This window comes from Chelonia mydas, chromosome 3, assembly GCF_015237465.2.
Source record: "Chelonia mydas isolate rCheMyd1 chromosome 3, rCheMyd1.pri.v2, whole genome shotgun sequence".
Lineage (NCBI taxonomy): Eukaryota > Metazoa > Chordata > Testudines > Cheloniidae > Chelonia > Chelonia mydas.
Genome location: NC_057851.1, coordinates 123,348,331 through 123,371,276, shown reverse-complemented (window position 1 = coordinate 123,371,276; position 22,946 = coordinate 123,348,331). Strand labels below are relative to the sequence as shown.

General features: G+C 44.1%; 1 protein-coding gene across 28 annotated transcripts in view; it reads right to left on the bottom strand.

Annotated features, from left to right (window-relative positions):
* Positions 1-12,184: 12,184 nt before the first annotated feature.
* The window catches only part of AFDN (afadin, adherens junction formation factor), a 215,865-nt gene continuing 205,103 nt past the window's right edge, over positions 12,185-22,946 (bottom strand). For all 28 annotated transcript variants that reach the window (XM_043543212.1, XM_037895158.2, XM_037895174.2 and 25 more), the window contains 2 exons: positions 16,489-16,573; positions 12,185-14,430 (listed from right to left, as the gene is read on the bottom strand). In XM_043543212.1, the coding sequence (XP_043399147.1) occupies positions 14,286-14,430; positions 16,489-16,573 (230 nt within the window). In that variant the 3' untranslated portion in view covers positions 12,185-14,285. The remainder of the gene's footprint in view (positions 14,431-16,488; positions 16,574-22,946) is intronic.

Below are 22,946 nucleotides of genomic sequence, written 5' to 3'. Positions count from 1 at the left end.
TCCTTCAAGAATCCCTTTGGAGTGCTCAGTCCATTACAGGTACCCACGAGGTCTGGGCAGGTTGGTACTCAGGGCAGCTAGCCCTTGCTACCACAGCTACACTATTACTTTTAGCATTCTAGTTCAATAAGATCTAGTGCAAGTGTATCTATCAGTTCACGACCCTCCCCTTCGGGGGGATGGATGCAGGTGTTTGCCAGATTGTCCTGACGTTAGTTTGGATAGTCCGAATAAAGGGTACGGCCACCCTTGATGGAGCTTCCGCGGTCAGAATATCCACCACGGGGTCCTCCACCTCTACTACCTCCTCTGCCTGCAGGTTCATATTCCGTACCACCCTGCACAGGAGGTTGTGGTCGGCATGGACGTCTGTTGGAGGGGGACCCGAGACTGCAGTGCCTGCCACCGCCGAGGAGGAGGAGGAGGCCACGGCGGGAAGAGGATCATCTCGGGCCTCTTGCGGAGCTGGGGCCAGCTGTTCTGTGCCACCGACCTCAGGGCCCGGACCAGGAATCGGTGTTGGAGGAGGTCCTGTAGTGGGGAGAGAAGTCACGACAGTCTCCATGCCCCCTGGGGTGGGCTGACTGGCGGTAGCCTCTGGCACTTGCTGCTCAGATGGGGCTGATCAGGAAGCCCCGGATGGAGCACCCTGGGCCTTGTGGTACGCCCAGGGCGTCCAGAACGGCCATTGAGTTGGGCCCTTGAGCGGGTCCCTGCCCCTGCGGCTGCCAAGATCCAGCCCCTGACTCCAGGCAGCTATAGTCCGAATGGCGACGGTCCGAAAAACACAACCCTGCCTCTAATCCCAAAGAGCGAAAAACGGAACATGAGGGCCATGGTGGTGCCGAACAGATCTGCACCAGGGAACAGTGCCGTGGCACTGGGGAGCGGTGCCAGGACCTGGACCAGTACTGAGACGTGGAACGGCTCCTTGATCTGGATCTGGGCTGAGATGATGACCGGTGTCGAGATTGGCGTCGGGTCTGGGATCTGCTCCTCCACAACGACTGGCAGGCAGAGCAGTACCAGGACCGGTGACGGGAGTCAGAGCGGTGCTGCGAGTACGACCAGCACCGCGAAGGAGAGTGGTGCCGGGACTGCAAGCAGCAGTGGGACTGCAAGCGGGAGCGGGAACGGTGCTGAGAGCAGGATCGGTGCTGTGGCTCGACCCACGGTGCTGACGGGTGGATCAGGGCCGGCTTGCCCCGGGGCCTTGGCATGGGGCTGAGGGGATGCTGATGCCGTCATGGCAATAAGATCCCTTGCAGCTGCAAAAGTATCCGGAGTAGATGGCAACTGGACCTCAACCACGCTGCGTGTCTGGGAGTCCAGCGGTACTGGACTCAATGGCTCTCCCCTTGGGGCCAGAGTCAATGGTGCCGAGGCCGTAGGCTGTGCCCCTGGACACTCCCCTCTGGGACACGTCTCCACGGGCGGTTCCAGGGAGGCTGGTCTCTGCGGAGGTGGACCACCCCTTTCTGGCTTCCGGTGCTGCTTCTGGCCGGGAGAATGGGAGCAGTGCCGAGCCAATGATGTCGGTTGTGGTGCTGGGGACCGTTGGTGCCACGGATCTCGATCAGAGTCCAACCACGGTGCCGGTCCTACTGCTGCCACCAGGGCGCTGCGCACTGAGACACTCGGTGCCGGATCTTGGTGCGCCACAGGAGGCTGAGGGCTAAGAGCCGCCTCCATGAGGCGCTGCTTTAAACGAAAGTCCTGCTCCTTCTTAGTCTGGGGACGAAACCCTTTGCCGATCCTGCACTTCTCTGCTTGATGAGACTCCCCCAGACACTTCAGGCAAGAGTCCTGGGGGTCGCCTGTTGGCATGGGCTGGGGGTGAAGGAGCAGGCTGGGGGTTGGGGTACAGGGTCTGGCCAGGAGCTAGAATGAGCGAGGGGGCTCAGGGTTGGGGCAGGAGGTTAGGGTGTGGAGTGCTTACCTGGGCAGCTCCCATTTGGTGCGAGGGGTGCAGGTGGGAATGTGGGTGTGTGTGTGCAGGAGCTCCTGTTTGGTGCTCAGGGTGGGGATGTGGATGTGGGGGGTGTAAGAGTCAGGGCATGTGGTGTGGGGGGTCTGGGTATCTGTGGGGGGTGCAGAAGTCAGGGCGGGGGGCTGGGTATGTGTGGGGGGTGCCAGAGTCAGGGCTGGGGTTGTGGGGGGGTGCAGGGGTCAGGGCACTGGGCTGCAGTGTGTGGGGGGTGCAGGGGTGAGGATAGAGGGCTGGGTATGTGAGGAGGGTTGAGGGGTCAGGGCAGAGGGCTGGGTGTGTGTGAAGGGGTTCAGGGTCAGGGCAGAGAGCTGGAGGTGTATGAGGGGAGTGCAGGGATCCAGGCAGAGGGCTGGAGGGTGTGGGCTGGGGTTGTGGAGGTGCTCCCAGCCCCCTGCCCTGAGCGCTCACGACAGGGGGCTGGAGGGGATATGCCAATTCCACGCCCAAGGTCCCCGGAGCAGAGAGCGCGCTGCGGCTCCACTTTTCCCTCTCCCACTCCGTAGCAAGGGCCGTCTGCTGATCGGCCGCAGGGAGGGAGAGAAGGAGAGGCAGGAACCCTGCACACTGGGGGAAGAGGCGGGGGGGTGGGGGGGCGAAAGCTTGCCTGCCCTGCAAGGAGAGAGCGGTGGGTGGAGAAGAGTGGGCCGGGCCAGGCAGGATTTTTACTTGCACGCTGCTGTCCCCGGCAGACAGCAGCGTGCCATTAAAAATTGGCATGCATGCCATAGGTTGCCGACCCCTGGTCCAGACCGACCCAAGCATGAACTACTGTGAAAAGCTGTTGGCACAATTCACTGATAGATAAAAGAATACCTATGGGGCTAACTAGGAAAGAAAGTCCTGGCTGACCAGACTTTATCATCAACCTACCACCCCCTGACTGAGTTTGGCCACATCACACATGCCAAAACTCTAAACGCCCTGAAAAATATTAGAGCCAAACCTGTGAAGTGGATCCAAGCCCTCTTGGCTGGTAAAAAGCAGTGCAGAATGGAAATATTCAGTGCCTCCTTCAGAGAAGCACAACTACCAACTCCTTAAAAATGCAATAGTTCACTCAAACCCCATGAAGTCAATTTGATCCCAAAGATCTCTCTAACCACCATTCTGTCTTCAGTCTCTTTTTCCAGGGCAAAATAACTGAGAAAGTAGGATCCACCAGGCTCCAACACCATGTGACATCAGCCAACATCCTGGATGCCTCACAGTTGGGTTTCAGACTAGGGCACAGCACAGAGACTGCTCTAGTGGCATTAAAAGACAATCTCCTCATGCCCACGGTCTCAAGTAAGGTCTCCATGCTCATGCTACTAGACCTCTCTGCAGCCTTTGTCACAATGGACAAGGTTCTGTACTAACCTACCTATATGACATAGCAGAAGTAGATGGTGACAGTGCTCCAATTGTTCCTCTCCAGCAGAACTCAGAATAGTGATGGGTTATTCAATTGCTCCACCTCTCCAAAGGCCCTCATCTGCAGTGTCCCACAGGGATCCATACTATTTTCTCCTCTTCAATATCTATCTGAGATTACTTGGAGAGAGAGAGAGAGAAGTGTCATGGACTTAGCTGCCAGTGATATACTGATAATTATTTCATTCTTAGTAGATGCAACCATTGCCACTTTTAAAATGTCAGAAAGCCTACAGGAAATAAACTCTTGGATGAAGAAGGAGAGGTTTCTTACCTAATAGTAACTTCAGTTCTTCCGGATGTTTTGTCCCTATGAGTGCTCCAACATAGGATGCATGCATGTCTGTTGTGCTCTCAACTGGAGAATGCAAGGCTGTGTATGTGGATCCGCGCCTGCATAGAGTAGCACTGTGGGGCCTCCAAGTGAGGTCATATTGGGAGGCATGGGCCTGCTGCCACTCAGTTCCTTCTCGACCATGAAAGCAGAGCCTCCACAGCTAAGGGAAGGGGGAATGGGAGTTGGAGCACCCATAGGGACAAAACATCTAAAAGAACTCAAGTTACCATATGGCAAGCAACACCTCTATCTTTAAAAAAGAAAAGGAGTACTTGTGGCATCTTAGAGACTAACCAATTTATCTGGTTAGTCTAAGGTGCCACAAGTACTCCTTTTCTTTTTGCGAATACAGACTAACACGGCTGTTACTCTGAAACATCTCTATCTTTGAGTATATGTCCCTATGGATGCTCCACCATAGGACACTCCTAAGCAGTAACTCAATGAGAAGTTGAGTGCTGAGGAGGCAAGTCCAAGATAGTTTGGAGGACTGTGTCACCAAAGGTAGTATCATCCCTGGAAGCAGGTAAGATGGCATAATGTTTGGCAAAGGTATGAATAAAAGACAAAGTTACAGTCCTACCAATTTCTGTTATGGGGACATCCTTCAGTAGAGCTATATGAATGGACTGAGCTTGAATGAAATGTGCTATTTCTCTGTGAGGGGGATGCATCCCAGTGGATTCATAGCAGGTTAAGATGCAACCCAAAAGCCACTTTTACAGCCTTTGAGTGGAAATAGGGTGACCCTTCATCCTCTCTGCAAATGATACAAATAGTCTAGGAGAGACCTGGAAAGTCTTAGTCCTGTGAAGGTAGATAGTGAGGGACCTTCTGAAGTCTAGTGTATGAAGGCTGGTCTGCTTGCTGGAGGTGTGAGCTTTTTGGTACAACACTGGCAGTGGAATCTCTTGATTAATGTGGTATTTCGACTAGACCTTCGGGAGGAATTGAGGATGAAGTTGCATTGTAACCTTGTCTTTGTAAAAGCTGGCATATGGCAAGTCAGCCATAAAAGCACAGAGCTCTCCCATTCATCGAGCTGAAATGATGGCTATGAGGAACAAAGACTTGAGTGAGAGATGGAGGAGAGAACATGTAGCCATTGGTTCAAAGGGAGGTTGTCTCTGGGCATTGAGAATCAAATTTAGGTCCTACTGCAGGGTCGGGTTCCATACAGGCTAAAATAAGTTGTGTATGCCCTTGAGGAATCTAGCTGTATAGGGTCGACAAAGACTGAGCAGCCTTCAGTGGTTGAGTGGAGGGCTGTGATAGCATCTGAATGTATTCTGATTGAGCTCATTGATAGACTTTGCATCTTTAAATCCAACAGGTAGCCCAGGATTTGAGAGTGGAACCTCTGAGACTTGAGAAAAATGAAGTGAACACCAGGAGTGGAAGCGTTTCCACTTCTAAAGGTAAGTTTTGTGAGTAGTAGGTTTCCTGCTAGATAGGAGAACTGTCTGGGCCTTATCCAAACAGGTTAGCTCCATGCTCGAGAACCATCTAGGAACCATGTTTTCAAGTTTGGGAGGAGGGGTTGGGATGGATCAGGGTCCCTGAGTTTTGTGAGAGGAAGTCAGAGAGATACAGAGGAGTTGAGGAGGTTCAAGGACCACACTTGTCTTGTCCATGATGATGTTATGAGAATAACCTAGCTCTTTCCTGACACAGTTTGAATAAGGTCTTGAGAACTGGAGGTAGAGGCAGATAAACATACAGTGGAGTACAGGGCCACTGTATTATCACAGTATCTCCTCATGAGTTGTGGCCGTATCCTCCCCCTTAGAGCAGAAAAGGACATTTTGTTTTGTTTGGGGTAGCACAGAGGTCTGCTTCTGGGAGACCCCACGTTTGGCAGATGCTGTGGAAGACAATTGTTGAGCTCCCATTTGTGATCCTGAAGGAAGGGTCTACTCAGGAGTCTGCAGCTGTATTCGGGAGGCCTTGGAGACAGAGAACTGAGATTTTTATCTGATGGAAAATGCATCAGTTCCACAGGTTTAGCAATTCTGTGCATAACGACTGGGATCTTTCTCCACCCTGCCAGTTGATATAATACACTGCTGTCCTGTTGTCAGCATTACCCTGATGGAGTGGCCCTGTATGGTGTGAAATAAGTGTTGACAAGCATATTGAACTGCCCTCAGCCCCAGAATGTTCTTGTGGAGCATGACCTCTTGTGTGGACCACTTGCCCTGGGCTGTGGCTCCTTGGAGGTGAGCCCTCCATCCCAGAAGAGAAGCATCTGTTGTAAGGATCTTTGAGGGTGGGGGATGTGAGACTGGGGTTTCCCCAGAGATTTTCAGTGGGTCCTTCCACTAACTGAGAGAGTCTAGAACTTTCACAGGTACTGTGAAAGTGACTGCAGAGATTGTCACTATTTGGGGTGTACACAGACCGTAGCCACATCTTAATCAAGTCATTATTACATTAAATACTGAATTTTGATCTGTCAACCACTGAGATAACTATTCTCCTCTGGGACAATGCAGATCTTAAAGCCCAAGATAAAGTATGTGAGAGCTGGGAACACAGCATTCTCTGTCAAGAGGATCTGGCTATGGAACAACCATATAGAGATCAGTCCAGTCTTGCTGTCTGGCCTTCCTCTGAGAGAACGCCTTCCTACCCAAATCCCTTCCAACCCTTGCCCCCGAAAACAAACAAAACTGAACTCTACCTCAAGAAGAGTTTTTACTGCTAAAAGGGAGACATTTCAGAGACTTCATGGGACTTTGCTCTTGCTATCCGTTTTACATGGAAAGCATTCAGATACTTCACTGATGGGTGGCAGTATAAAATCCTACAATAACGGAAGTACTCAGGACAGGTCTATAAACTACTAATGCTCTTTACATTAACCCTAACACAGTGACCATTAGATTAATCAGCTCCCCATCACAGCATTATAATGTGTGGGTGTATATATTATGGCCTTCCTGCATGCAGTAACTAGAAACTAAAAGGATGGAAATGACTACTGACAGTCTGCCAAATGGTGACCCTGTCTCTGCCCCTGCAGTGCCAAACATATGAGACTGTCACCACTGGATGTCATTGGATTCTTTTTGTATTGCATACAAGATAGTAAATTGGCTGAGTGCACTTGATAGTAATCAGAGACTGCAGTTTCGTACACACAATCATTGAAGCTTTACAAAACATCTGACCATTTGATCTCATTACTGCTTCCTAATAAAATGATGTTAGATAAATAAACTTCAGGGACATGGATCCATGTTTCATTTTGTTTAAATGACTCTCACTGTTTCAAACAGACATACTTTTATTTTCAACCAGGAGGTTGAACAGAACTGCCAATAAATGCCTGAACAAATCCTTCACAAGTTTTGACAGTACCTTTTAGCCTCTAAATGACCCAGCGCTCAGACACTTGCCAGTGCAACTCTCTATAGCAGATGGTAGAGTTTTTTCTCTAAGCTGAGAGAAAACTGGGTTACTTACTGGTAGCTGGAGTTCTCCATGCAATCACATTCACTCATGCACAGTGCTCAGCCAGAGAGCCATTAAAATTTAAAATACGAAATGCAGATTATGAGGATTCATAAATGCACTGAACAGCACATTTTCCATCACACCTGATAGAAGCTCCCACTGTGTCTTAGGTGCCAGGATCCTGATCTTTTGCCAAGCTATTCTTGTTGATGCCTTGAGCCGTATGGGATAAGTGTTAAATGCTTTCTCCTTCTGGTCCTGTAAAGCCCCTCTTCTAACATTGTCTGAGACATATTCAGTAAGAGGATTTTTTTTCCTATGATCACAACTTCATACTGGAATAACCAGTTGTCATGCTGCAGCCATAGCATGGGAATTGTGGGCTGCAGATTAATTTAAAACTAGTGATGGGGAGATCAGAAATAAGTCAAGAATCCATTTCTGGGTTTAGTTCTTATTAAAAAAAAGTGTTATCAAGAGATGAGGATACACCCATTCAGGTAATAAATCTCTCTTTCAAAGACCCAACTTTTTGTTAACTCTAGCCGGAGCTGAAGTCTCGGCTAAATTGAGGTCTGGCCCGGACTCACAAACCTAGGCTTTGGGAGACCAGCTTTATAGCCCCATTACTGTACCTCCCTTAGGGTACATCTACACTGCAATCAGGAAGGGTGAATGCAGCCCATGTAGCCATTCCTGAGCTACCTTTGACTGAGCTAGCTCACTAAAAACAAGAGTCTAGCTGCCCGAGTACAGCTACACTGCGATTTTTAGTGAGCGAGCCAGAGGTGCTGTCTTTCTAAGTTGCTGGGGGGTGATTGATCCCCGCTCCACCTCAGGCCCTGCCCCCACTCCAGCCTTGTCCCCCCCAACCCCTCCCCTGAGCACATCTCGCCCTCACTCCTCCCCCACCCCCCCCCCAGCACTTCCTGCACGCTGCTGAACAGCTGATGTGCGGCAGGAGGGGGAGGAGCTGATGGGGGGAGCTGCCCACTAATTTTTTTTTTAATATTTTTTTTTGCATGGAGTCGGCGCCTAATGGAACTAGCTCAATCAAAGCTAGCTTGAGTATGTCTCCATGTGTTGCAATCACATCTCCTGAGTGCAATGTAGACATACACTAAGTTTTAGCCACTTAGCCCACATGCACCCTTTCCGTGCATGCCTTCATCTCTCCCCCCCCACACCCTTTTTTTCCCTTTAGTATTAAAAAGTAGTTTCTACACCTTAGCTTCCCATAGGCAGAAGGATGTAAGGGGCCAGTAACACCAGCCACCCAAAACAAGAGTTAGAACAGAGAAACCAGGCAATAACAAATGAGCGTGTGCAGAGCTGCCAAGTGTCATATATGTAGCAGCCCTGTCCGCATTTCCAGAACGCAGCTGGATTGTCATGCATCCTGCTGGGCTGCAGACAATAGCTGTAGCAGCTCCTTCCCAGCCGCCAGAGGCCACTAGTCTAGTGGGATCTCTTCAGCTGCCTTTGGTTTCCCCGATATGGAGTTCGGTCATCAGTTGGTGCTCACGTACTCCCTGGGCTATTTGAGGCTGCAGTTGGGCCAGTATCCCTGCAGTTGTCTCCTTTGTGGCATCTGTGGAAGGAGGTGTGATGCTGACAGACAAGCTCAAATCAAAGCCATAGGCCAATTCACTTATGTGTGGATATCAAAGAAATATTAAGTGGGCTAGGAGGCATAGGACTATTAATTTGTGTGGGGATATCAAAAAATGTTAATGTCATTGTCTTCACTTACCTATAACCGTTATTGTTGTAGATATTGTTGTTTACTATCACATTACATTCTGTATGCCCTGTACTTAATCCTAAATCAGAGGTGTATTACTTGATGCTTAAACTTCATGAAAACTAACGAAAGATTGTTTGGATTGCTGTAACTGAATGCATTATGTCTGTATCTGTGATTAGATTGCCTATCAAACAGGATTGGAGCCTTGGAACTGTAAATGAAGAAGCATGCTAACTTCAAAGCATGGGTCATTGTGCTCGACTGTGGGAAATCCACAGACCCAGGCTGCATTTAGTCAACAAAGGAAGAGCACCTGCTGAGGTGGAGACACTTGCCAGATTGTTTTCCGGAGAAAACAGCTGTAAAAATGAATCCAGGGGATGATCCTGTATCTCTGGACTGGTGGATTCTGACAGGGTGGAAAACTGAGTGATTTGACAGAAATCCCTAGAACTATTCTAGGTAACCCTGAGAGACTTATGGGAACTAGCAGATTACTACGTCTCTGCTATCATGTTGGACTTACAAACTTTGACTCACTTGTTAATGCATTTGATCTAACTTCTCAATAACTCATTTCTTTTTCTTAGCTAATAAACCTTTAGTTAGTTTATCAGAGAGATTGGCTGCCAGCGTTGTCTGATGTGAGATCCAGAGTATCCGTTGTCCTGGGGTAAGTGACCAACCCTTTGGGATTGGGAGTAACCTAATGTGAAGTGATTTTTGGTTTTAATAACTTTTCTTCAGAAACCCTAGTTTGTCTGGTGGCAAGATGCGCTGGAAAGCCGAAAACCATTTGTGACTACAGGTCAGACTAATATAGTGATCCTTACTGGCTTGGTGAAATCTAATTATAGAATATGCCACCAGTTTGGGATGTCTGCCCTGTTTTCTGACAGTTTGACCTGAGATTGGCACACTCAGTATGAGCTACTCTAGACACTGTGACAGGAGGGTCCTTGGGCACCACTACCTTTTCTTCCCCTAACACCTGGTCAAAACGTAATGCAAACAAACTTTCAAGGTCTTTTTTTCACAAGACCATTATAGAACTGTGGTTCACTCATGTCTATTCTTTAAAGCTATCAATATCTAGTTTAAACTTTTCACAGTGCTGGGGCTATGATCTATAAACTTAATTGACATATGGTATGTGAATCCTGTCAACTATGCCAGTATCAAGCTGTCCTGCAGTGGCTCAAGAGCATGAGTACGAACCTCAGGGCAAACTGTAAGAAACGGCAAAAATCCCAAATTGATCCTTGCCCTCCTCCCCTAGTCCATCCCAAGGATCAATTCAGGGCTAGTCTAAAGCTCTCTTACAGAAAAGCACCATCCACATACGTGGTATTTGATATGCAAACTACTGGAAAGGCTATGGTTCTTAGGAAATGCATGAACTAACCTCCCTCAATGCAGTTCTATAAAAAACAGGAAGCTGGGGTGGAAAGAAATAGTTTTATAAAATTACATGTTAGAAGTATCTTTTTTAAAGATACAGGAATTTAGGCATGGCTAGGCAGAGACTCCCACTTACTGTACAAAAAGATTGCTCATTTTACCGTTTAGCTTGTTTCTCCCAGTCTTGTTTATCTGCTTAATCTGCCTGTTGCGTCATGTCTTGTCTAATGAAACAAGCACCACGTTTTACTGCTATGATTATTAAATAAATGGGATTTATAGATTCCAAGGCCAGAAGGGACCACTGTGATCATCTAGTCTGACCTCTGGTATAACACAGACCATAGAACTTCCCCAAAACTTTTTCAGAGTCGCTGCTTCCCAAGAGAGAGTCCCCCATTTTGTAAGTATGGCCTACATCCTTTGTTCCTAGGTGTATACATTTACATTTTGCCATATTAAATACACATTGTTTGCTTGCACCCAGCTTACAAGCGACCCAGATAGCTATCAGTGACCTGACCTGTATGATTTCCGAATTACTCAGTTTGCGTGTCATCTGCAAACTGACGAAGTGAGGGAAAAGGTCAAATTTGATAACTCCTGAAAGAGAGAGAAATAAAATTGTCTAAAGCCATGCATGGTGCTCCTGCAAGACAACATGCAACCTTCTTTGTAACACTTTTCTTTAGATCTTAAGGCCAGAAGGAACCATTGTTATCTAGTCTGACCTCCTGTATAAAACAGGCCAAAGAACCTCACCCAGTGACCTCTGCATCAGCCTCTACTTGAGCTACATCCTAGCTTTAAGAAAGATAGAAATCAAGACTGGATAAGTTTAAGTGAAAGAAAATCCAACCATTTCCTTCAGTAATTTATTCCAAGGGCAAATTACCCTCAGTGTTAAAAAATTGTGCCTTATTCCCTGTCCAAGTTTGTCTAGCTTCAATTTCCAACCTTTAGATCTCATTATTCCTTTTCTGCTAGATTAAAAAGTCATCTAATATCAGAAACCCCTTCCCCATGTAGGTACTTGTACACTGTGATCAAGTCATCTCTCATCTTGGATAAACTAATAAATTGAGCTTCATAACTCTCTACTTGTTTTTATTCTTTCTCCTCTTTACTGAAGACTTTCTAAAGTGTGGATGCTAGAGTTGGACACAGTATTCCAGGAATGGCCTCCTAATGCCGTATTCAGAGGTAATACCACCTTTCTACTCTATTTGATATTCCTCTGCTTATAGAATTGTGTGTCCTCAACACACTCCAAGGTCATGTTCAACTGGTTATCAACCATGACCCCTATGTTCTTTTCAATGTCATTGCATTGAAAGATAGCGTCTCTCATCTTATAACTGCAATCTACATTCTTTGTCCCTAGATGTACGACTTTCCATTTGGATGCATTAAAATGTCATTCATCTACCAGCCAATCTAAGTCAACCTGTAAAACTGGTAAAACATCGTTTACCACCCCTCCAATTTGTGTGTCAACTTCGTTTTTCCAGTAATGATTTTATATTTTTGGTCCAGATTATTGATTAAAATAGTGAATTACATTAGGCCAAGAACAGATCCTGTGGGATCTCACTAGAATCAATCTCATTGGATGATTCCCCATTAAAAATTACTTTTTGAGATCTATCAGTTAACCAGTGTTTAATGTGGGCTACACTGATTTTGTATATACTTTTTTTAAAGCAAGGTATGTATCTATTCTTTGAATACCTATAGGGTAACTGTATAGTAAAGAGCATTAATAATTTATGGTATGAATGTGTTAATACAGCATTAAATAAAAACACAATTACAAAAAGTTCTATAAAACGCAATGTTAAATACAATACAAAGTTTATTAAAAATAGGTTGCAAGTGAAATACAGTAGAAATGGGAAACTACAGCAGTTTTCATGTTTTTCCATAATAATGCACAGACAAATATGAAAAGCACTTTTACACATATTCACACTTGACCCGAATGCCCAATAGCGGCCAAATCCATTCAACTGAAGGTTCTATGTATTTTTTTGCTAAGCCTTTTCAGATTCTAGCAGCAACAGTATTCCAGCCACAGCCTAAATTTTTTTTCTGAAGAAAAGAGTATTTTGTCACTGTAAGGCTGCTAGTGTTCTCAAGATAAATTGGGAGAGGCTTGCTTTTCCTGATTAACAGACACAGCAAGCATGCAAATCCTTCATTAACACTTTGAACCGGTTTAATCTCCTACTTCATATTTAACAGGTGAAACGGTAAAAGCACACTTTCAAATAAGAAACCTGAAATATGTAAAAAACAAATATTTACACTCCAATTTTCATTAACTTGCATTTATTTATCATACAACTCTTATTAAAAGTGATTTCTTTTCTAAGGCAGTGAAAGTCTACCCCTCTGTATTTGGAAGTGTGCATAATTCCCTAAATATATATTTATAAGAGAACAATATGATACAGAAAAATCATCTAAAGCCCAATTTAGGGCTTTGCAAATAGAAAATTTGTTTGGAATCACAATAATATATTTTGTCTTAATGTCACACAAAGAGAAACAAACTCTGATGAGGTCCTTATCCCCAACATCAGCCATATATGCATAGCTGAAGAAACAACAGTGGGAGGAACAAAAAGAATCCAACAATTCAAAATTAAATAAGGCTATCAATATGTAAAAATAGCTTGAACTGCTGAGAAGATTCTCTACAGTATATAACAATATAAGAGGATGCAAGTAAAACCAGATAGATGAAGGACAGCTTGACTAGCACTACTTTCTCGATATTAATAATGGGGGTGTGCTGTCAGGATAATAAGTCAACCCATCTCGCTGACATTCATATTCACAGCCAGCAACATCGTATTTGATATTTCAAACATCAGTCTTACTGTATGCTATACCATTTTTCTTCTCCAACAGTAGTATGTAGCTCCGCTGCTATAATAAACTCCATCAATGATGCGCCGTGGCTAGTTGCTTAATACTCTCTGTTCTACACTCCTTGGAAAATGCATGCCTTAGTTCTGCTAGCTTTGGACCTGGAATCATTACTTCCATCTTGAACATTTAACATTTTGGTCCTAGCTATGATAGGGCCACTAAGGTAGCCTATTATCTATTGCTTGTTATATTCTGTTATTTCAATACAGTGTTAAACAAAACAAAACCCCAAGGTTTTTCATCTCCAGTTTTGTTCTTGTTTTTTTAAAAGGAGGTTTGTAAACCAGACACGTCATTTACAAGAGGGATGTATGCATGTATATGCTTTTCCATGGTTATGGATTAAACAGTTTCTGTTATGCATCCATTTTAGACCCAAACAAAAACACCTATAGGATTAAAACTGTTTCACTCAAAGACTTTATCCAGGCAAACCCTATTACTCGAATGCTAGGTAATGATAAGAGGTTTGTACTGATATGCTAATAGTCTGTATGAACAGCATACAATGTGTCAAACTTGTATATATAACCGTAGACCTTTGTAAAACAGCCCAGAGATTGGCTTCTGTGTCAAACAACCTATAGATATCATCAGCTAGTGCACAGATTAATTTAGGCAGTTCAAACTATTCTCACTCGCTCTGCTCAGCAGCTAAAACAAAGTATGTCTGTAAAAGACCAGGAAACAGAACTTATCTTTGACAAGTGCTACTTGGTCTATTGCAGAAAAAGTTAACCCCCAAAACAAAAGAAAAAAGTGACCTTCACGTGATTCATATAATTAAAATTTTACAGTGCTTTAATTGTATAAACCACAAGCTCTTGGTAAAGTAATCAGTATTCTTGCTATTGCAACATCTCTAAATCTCAATTAACAGTCTTAGATACAGAGGAATCAAACTCACTCTTTCACAGACAATACAGTCTCGTCTTGAACAGCCCCATTCCATACCCTTATTTTAGGGATCTTTCAGTAACATTTGATAAGGTGCTTTTATCTTATTTTGTGTTCAACTCATTTTCCAGTTCCATTAATTTCCTAGAAGCCTTTACTTTAGTCGATACATCCTGGCCCTGGGAAAAAAGTCGCTGGCGCTCCCTGAATGTCAAGTTCTCTGGTGCTCCAGGTAAATCTGTGTCTTGACTGGAAGAAACAAAAGGTTTGTTACAAAACCTAATTTTAAACATCCTTTTATATAAAAGCTTTGCATCCATATAATCTTATCTGGTGTCCTCTTGCCTTCTAACTGGAAGATCTAGATTCAAGTCCTGCAAGGCTCTTTCTTAATGCTGACGCTACAGGGCTGTCATTCAGAGGAGCCATTAAACAGAAGTCATGTATGACCATCTCTGGTAGCTGAACATGTGGATGAGATTACCTGGCACTTCTCAAAAAGGATTAAAGGGTGACTAAGGCCAGAAAAGGTTTGCTGATATAGCTATACTGGCATGCCCTCCTTATATAAATCAAAAAAGTTCTTTTGCCAGTATAGTTCATACTGATTTTGAGAGTGAAATAAACTGGATAAAAGTGCTTTGGCAACTTTGGTCAACCATGCAACAAATCAAATGTTAAAAAAAAAAAAAAAAAAATCAACCGCCTAGCTCAGGGGTCTCCAAACTTTATGAGACGAGGGCCATATTAGATTTCTGAAGGGGCTTCGCGGGCCGAAGCGACTGTGAAAGAAATTAAATTATGCAAATATATACAAAATCATTAAAAAACAACACTACTCTGTGTCAGTGTTGTATTAAATTCTAAATCAGGTATAAAAGTTAATCGACGCAAGTACTGTAAGTTGGCTCCCCTTTTTGGGTCTGCTCTTCCCCGTGCCTGCTCCCTTCTCCCTGTGCCTGCTAGATGTGCCTGCCCTGCTGAAGAAAATGACAAAGGACTGAAAGTTTGGCTGTACTTTGGTAAGAGAAGCTCCAGGTTCCCACTGTTGGTTGGGACTGTTTGGTTCTATTAGTGCTGTAGTTAAAATTTAACCATTATGAAATTGGAAATTTCCATCTTCTTTACTCCATTTATTGGAGTTGTAATTAAGCATCTGGCTTGTATTTTTACTCTAAGGCAGGGGTCCGTGCCTGCTTGGCTGCAGCAGCAACTCTCCCCTGAGTTGGCTCCCCTTTTGGGGGGTGGGGGGGGGGAGACACTGGCTCCCGAGGGCACTCATCCCTCCGCACAGCTCAGCTACCCCCCGGCGCCCACCTGAGGGAACTGCTGCCAGCAGCCCCTCCCCCTGCCTGCTCGGCGTGCCTACTCAGCTGTTCGCTTCTCCCCTGTTGGTTGGAGGGCCGGACAAATGGAAGCCCTGGGCCGAATCTGGCCTGTAGTTTGGAGACCGCTGGCCTAGCTGATATTGCTATACTGACAGAGTTTCTAGTGTAGAGTGGCCTAAGTACTTCTGCTGCCTCCTCCTTGCTGCTATCTACCTCTCTGGTTAACTATTTCTGCCACACCAAGAAAGAACTCAGTTCTCGGTGTCTCCTCCTCCCTCACCACCTAAGATGTCTGGAACTCTGGCCCTTACCCAGTCAGACTTGGCTCCACTTAAGGCTCATCAGAGTGCGTCCCTATTCTGTGAACCGTACAAAGTGCACAGTGGCCATCACACCACCATTTCACTTTACAAGGTGTGCAGGAACCAAGTTAAAGGCTCCTGTAGTATCCTTGCCTCAGCCAGTGTGAACCTTCAATACACTATGCAGCTAAATTAGCCACACATGCATGTGCAATGCAGTCTTTGTTAGCTGTCCACTTCACAAGCTTAGTAAAAACTCCATATAAAGTGTACTGTGCTTGCCTCCTCGTGCGTGCAAATTTATAAGTCTGGTTGAGGTAGTCAAAAAAAGAATCTTGTGATGACTGCTCTGTTTACTCACACAATCACAACACTAATTTGCTTTAAAATACCACATGCATGAAAAAGCGTATAAAACCAAATTCTATTTTGTGATAATCCAAGATATCCCAGAACCAACTGTAAAATTGTTTTATGCTGTCCTGCATATTCTTAGCACTCTCTTTGAAAATATTTTCTAGGATTAAATAAGAGCTTTTGAATTTCATTACCGAGAAAGATTTACAGAGATACGTGTATAAAATGGTATTATAATAAGAATTTAAAATATTCCAGAGACCAGCAGCTAGTTAGTCTGAATACAGATTAATATTTCATGAGTCTCTTCTTCATTTCACCTTTTAGATCTCTTCTCTCTTGGATCCCGATAAACTTCATGGGCTCCAACAATTGCTCCTGTAGATCCAGTGTAAGGATTTGGTCCTTATGCAAAATAATGTAAAAGTTACAGTTGACGGATGGCAGTTATAATACAAAACAAGTTTCAATTTATATTTAAAAAGGTGCAGTGCTCTTTGCAAAAGTAAAACTCTCAAACTATGGTTTCTAAACTTTGTAAAAGGAATAAAAGTACCGTTTCGGAGCTTTGCCTGAATGCCAGAATAATGATTTCAGTCAGGAATAGTCAGCCTCTTCCTAAAATTGCAACTTTGCTTGATAAATAATAAAATTGGGGGGTAAGAAAGCAAATTATATTTGGAACAAATTCTGACCGGTATCAAATCATGATAAAGTTATTTATCTTGTGGCTATTTCTTATAATGCAGAAATGAAATAAAATATTAACTGTCTAGAAGGATGTACTTATGTGCAGCTACAATTTTTCTGTGGAATTCTGTCACAAGGTTCTATCGAAGTAAGAACAGCAACTCCAGCTAAGTTAACTAGGATAAATACTACTAGCATTAGTAAGTGCCAGTATGACAATTCCAATTTTCCTAAGTTATTTTATCTTTATTTAGCCAGGTTGTGAAAATATTTGGAAACTCTGTAACCTGCAATGTTTAGAGGATGACTATTCATGTCTCATTTCTGTAGTTATCTGTCTTGTTTCATTCAAACAGCTTACAGCACTGCACCTTTAGTTTTAAATTCATATAAAAGATACACAGTTCTACATAATATATTAATCCTCTCCAAAGGCCACAAGACTAAACACAGGTTTCCAATCAAAAAGTTTTGTTATCATAGTCAGCTTTTAAGTATGTTTCTTAAATCACCGGTATTGTTAGGACAGTCAAATTAACTGTCATGATTCTCAAATTTGTTTTCAAATATTTTTGGTTTCTTGACACAGTATATGTCATGTCTTGTGAGCCTTTCTCCAAACAGAAGGAAATGTTTGCTTCTTCCACTGGTGTATTTTGAACCGCAGATAATTAAAAGGTTAAATGTCAGTAAAAGAACAGAACTCGTTTGGATATTCATATATTGTACACATTTAGTAATTTAATACTGTACATTACAATAGTTATCTAAGAAGGGATAGCTCAAATCATATTTAAAACACTTGTAATACTTAAGTAGTATGAAGAATTATCTTTTGTTCAGACCTAAGTCCCATATATCTGACCACCACCTCCCCTCCAACTTGGAAAACATCTAGGTCTGAAGTCTGGTTCTCACACCCATATCTAATTTTGTTAAAATTGGTCAGATTTTATGCCCCAATTTGATGGAACCAATGTTTTAAGTCAGTTCCTTAAGTAATCCAGTGGCAGAAGCTGGGAGAGAGTGCAGTTTGCAGAAGCGTGGTTTACCAGCGTTAGCATTTATAGCAGAAAAGAGCTGTAAAGAACAATAATGTGACAGTGCTAGTGAGATGGACAGATGGTAAGCTGCACAACAAAGTCTGCATTTTGTGCAAACGGCTTTGTACTTTACACAGGCAGTCTTCACAGAAGCTTGAGCAATCAAGGTGGAGTGTTTAACCTGTTCCTATAGGCTATTTTAAAAGTGTGAAATAAAGTAATCAGAATGAGTTGTATGGCTTATGTATTAAGGTCATTAAAGGTGGAGCACCATACTACAATGTTCCTCAATTGTTACCAAACCCATATAAATGGATCTGACTCGGAAATGGTCCTGATTGTTTACTGAAAAACAAAAACGTTGCTGGATGTCTCACTTGAGATTCCACTTTTTGCACTCACTCTCTTTTTTGATATATGAAAGTCAGCAGAATGCAGGGTTGGAAAATTTAATGAAAAGGCAAAGGGTTTATTGGTTGGTGGATAGGTGGGAGTAGATGGAGAGTGAATAGTGGTTCCAGAATTACTCAACTTAAACACATATACAGCCTTTAAAGTACCAAATCAGAAAGAGAAGTAACAGCATTTTTAAGCAGCTATATTATGATGGAAGCATGTTTTACACTTAATCTCAAAATGGCTGTAGTTGAGAATTTCAAGCGTAGAGAAAAAGGAAAATATTTTGAAAGGATAAAAATAAAGTAATAATTTAGTAATTTTAAGAGGCTTTAGGGCTGGGTCTGTTCCAGCATACTATTTAGAATAAACAAATAGCTAATCATCATTGATTGCACTTCTGATATTTAAAGAGAATGTTTATTACAAGCATATTTTCTTTTAAATATAATTCAACTTAAGAGCCACAACTAGTCAGCAGTTCGAGTACAAATACTTTTGATGTGGAACTATGTTTTGAAAAGAATGGTTACTTGCCCTACAGTAAATGTGATTCTTTGAGGTGATGTAGTTAGTGTGGATCCCACTATAGGTGCACATGCACCTCATGCATACAAGATTGGATTTTTTGAATAGCTGTGTCTGGGCCTTGCAGGCGCCCTGTGCCTCCTTGTGTTCCCCTGCCAGGGCATATAGGGCAGAGCAGTTACATGTCTCCCTCAGTTCCTTTGCAACTCACAGCCCATATCAGAGGGCTCAATGTGGGGATGGAGGGCAGATCATGGGCTCCACACCAACTATAATCTCATCTCAAAGAACCATGGTAAATGTAGGATAAATAACCCTTTTGCTTCTTTGAATATATGTCAGTGTGGATCTCATAGTAGGTGACTGGCAAGAAGTATCCCCTCTCAGAATGGTGGGAATGAGGTCTGCCAACTGTATCAATCAAACAGTGACGGCAATACTGCGCACTCAAACTTCACAGCTGAGCACAGCCTTTGACAAAAGTCAGTGTGTTATTCCACAGTGCTGCCTTACATATTTCTGAGATTGGTACATCACTGAAGCAGGCAGAGAATGTTGTTTGTGCTCTGGTGCAGTGAGTCTTGATGTCTGGTGGGAAATGTATACCAGCCAGCCAGTTGGTAACACAATAAAATGCATTGTGTAATCCATTTCAATATCTTTACGATGAGATAGCTTTAGCTGGGCATTCTAAAAGGTCAAACTAGAAATAGCCAGGATGATTGCCTGAATGGCCTAGTCTTGTCAATGTCATCAAGTACTAGTAAGTCGAGCGAGTGTAATTTCTTTTTTTCCATAGTACAGAGTGTGGCTTGGGAAGACAATGGGCAGCATGGCTGATTCCTTCAGACTAAATTTCAAGACCGCTTTAGGAATGAACTTGGGGTGGGGTCTCAGCACCACTGTGTCCCTATGGAAAATCATATTGGGACATTTGGCCATAAGAGCTTGAACTTCACTCATTCTTCTGGCTGTGGTCATAGTCATTAGGAATACTGTCTGGTGAGAGGTGATGCAAGAAGCATTCAGAGAGGTTCAGAGAAGTACAGTAAAGTCTTAGGCAGGGGTAGGTTCTCTCCCCAGTGGGTAAATATCTAATAGCCCTTTGAAAAACTTCAATACTATTGGATGAGGACAGACCTAACACATGAATGAACAGGTGGATGGTACGCTGAAGTTGCCACGAGGTGGATCTTAGACGAGTTGAATGTAAGGCCAGCTGGCTTTAAATGCAATAGGCAGTCAAGCATCCTAGATTCAGGGGTCTGGACAGGGTTCAGACCACACTGAGCTACCCATATCAAGAGCCTCCTCCATTTAGAAGAATATGTTTTCCTGGTACATGGCTTCCTACTCTGTATCAAGATCTCCTATTCTTGTAGAGAACAGTATCTGTCTGTCGTACTCAGCCAGCCGACAACCACACTGTTGATCAGGTACAGTGACTTTGGATCCAGATGGAGCATTTTACTATGGTGCTGGGGCATCAGATCCAGGATAGGTGGTTGAATGGACATCTGTAATAGGTTTGTTAGACAAAAATGCTTTGGACAACATGGAGCTATGAGAACTATCATGGCCATGTCCCTTTTGTTCTTGGAAATCACCTTGGGAATCATTGGAAAGGCATAGAAACAGGCCTGTTCACCTGCAGGAGGAAGGCATCTAGCAATGATCCTAGACTCAGTCCTCCTCTGAAGCAGAAGTTCTGACACTTGGCATTGTCCCTGGTGGCCAACAAGTTTATTATGGGGACTCTCCATGATAGAATATCATTCTTAAGATGAATCTGTGCAGGGACCATTCGTGATTGGTCACAGATTGCCTGCTAGATTGTCGCTGACTCCTGGAAGGAGTCTATTCTGATGGCGCCATGTCCAGAATTTGATGGCCTTCATGCTAAGGGGTAATGAGCAAGTTCTCCATTGTTTATGTAGTGCATGGCTGTCATGTTGTGTGTGAAAAATCTGTACTACTGAGTATGAGGACAGGCACGAATGCCATACAGGCTAGTTTGATGGCTCTAAGCTCCAGCACATTCACAGATAATCTCATATTGCCTAAAGATCAGGTTCCTTTAATTTGTAGTTTGCCCAAATGAGTCCCCCAATCTGTTCCTGATACATCCATGATTGGTGTCTGTGTCAGGGACGGATACTGAGACTCGTATCCATTTCCCTGTCTTTACGGGTTCCAACCATCCAAACAATTCTGCAGTGATATGATGGCACAGAGACCTTCTTTCCATCTGATGGCTCATCAGGGAATATGCTGACATGAGCCAAAGCTGAAATCTGTCAAGTGATGTTATTTACATGCATGCCAACTTGTCGCCTAACACTGCATGACATGTTTGTACTGTCAGCTATGTTTGATGTTAGCTGAAGTATGAGTGCTTGTAATGACTAGGACCTGTCTTTAGGCAGGTATGTTCTTTCTGCTCTGAGTCAGTCACATCATTCACTAGGAGGCCTACCTGTGTGAATGGGGATAGTGCATTCCAGGCTTGCTGGTGCCTTCCACTGAGATCTGCCTCTGATCAGCCAGTCATCTAGCCTTACCTTCACAAAGGAGCCACTACCACTGCTAGGCATTTTACAGCACCGAGTATACCTGTGGAGAATCCAAATAGCAGATCCTTGTACTGGTAGCGATTTGGTCAGACTGTAAATCTCAAGCACTTCCTGTGGGCTGGGATGGCTCTATGGAAGTATGTATCTGGAGTACTGTGTCCAGTTTTGGGCCCCACACCTCAAGAAGGATGTGGAAAAATTGGAAAGAGTCCAGCAGGAGGGCAACAAAAATGATTAGGGGGCTGGAGCACATGACTTATGAGGAGAGGCTGAGGGAACTGGGATTGTTTAGTCTGCAGAAGAGAAGAATGAGGTGGGGGGGACTGATAGCTGCTTTCAACTACCTGAAAGGGGGTTCCAAAGAGGATGGAGCTAGACTGTTCTCAGTGGTACTAGATGACAGAAGGAGTAATGGTTTCAAGTTGCAGTAGGGGAGGTTTAGGTTGGATGTTAGGAAAAACTTTTTCACTAGGAGGGCGGTGAAGCACTGGAATAGGTTACCTAGGGAGGTGGTGGAAACTCCTTCCTTAGAGGTTTTCAAGGTCGGGCTTGACAAAGCCCTGGCTGGGATGATTTAGTTGGGGATTGGTCCTGCTCTGAGCAGGGGGTTGGACTAGATGACCTCCTGAGGTCCCTTCCAACCCTGATATTCTATGATTCTATGATCTTGCAGCTGAAAGCAAGGAAGCAGTCTTGAGCCTGAAAAGATGGGATGTTGGAGGCAAGGCTTATCATCCTGAACCTGAGGTGGTGTACATATTTGTTCAGTCTCCTCAAGTGTAGGATGAAAACACCCCTTCTTCAGGATAAGGAAATATCAGTAATAGAAAGACTCTTGCCCTGTAATCATGAGGATCATCATCTGTGGCTCCCAGATGAAACCAGGCAACTTTCTGAAACAGGCTCTTGTAAAAAGAGTCACTGAAGATGGACAGGAAAGGAGGGTTGATGGGGGATGGGTGTGGGAGTGAATGAGATAGCCATGGGCAATTGCCAACACCCATTTGATGGAGATATTGGACCAAGCCCAATGGAATGGAGCCAGGCTTCTCCCAAAGACTGCTGATGGCCATTTCCAAGAGTATAACCATCATTTTCAGGGTGGGTACTCTGGTTGCCTAACCTGAAAATAGGGATGAGCCCACTGTCTCTGCTAAGGCTGATATTTGTATGGCATCCTTAAGATGTTGGTGTATAAATTTCCAGTGACCTTGAGGAGGACCATGAGTCTTTTACAAAGTGAACCACTTCATCTGTTCTTTTGCTGAAGAGCTTCCTTCCCGCAAACAGGAGGTCTTTATGGTCTCTTAGCCCTCTCTTTAATATCTCAGATGCTAACGGCCAAGAGGCCTGCCTCATGGGTCACAAGCTTGGTTATCAACGTCGCAGATGTGTCAGAGGTGTTCATGGATAGCTGTCGGATTGTTCTGGCAACACTTAAAATGATTTAATTCCTCAGTGTCCCAAGATACTTTTGACAGGAAGAGAGTCATCTTTTCCCAGATCAGGAAGTGAAACTGGCAAATGCCACTTGGGAGTTTGCCACAT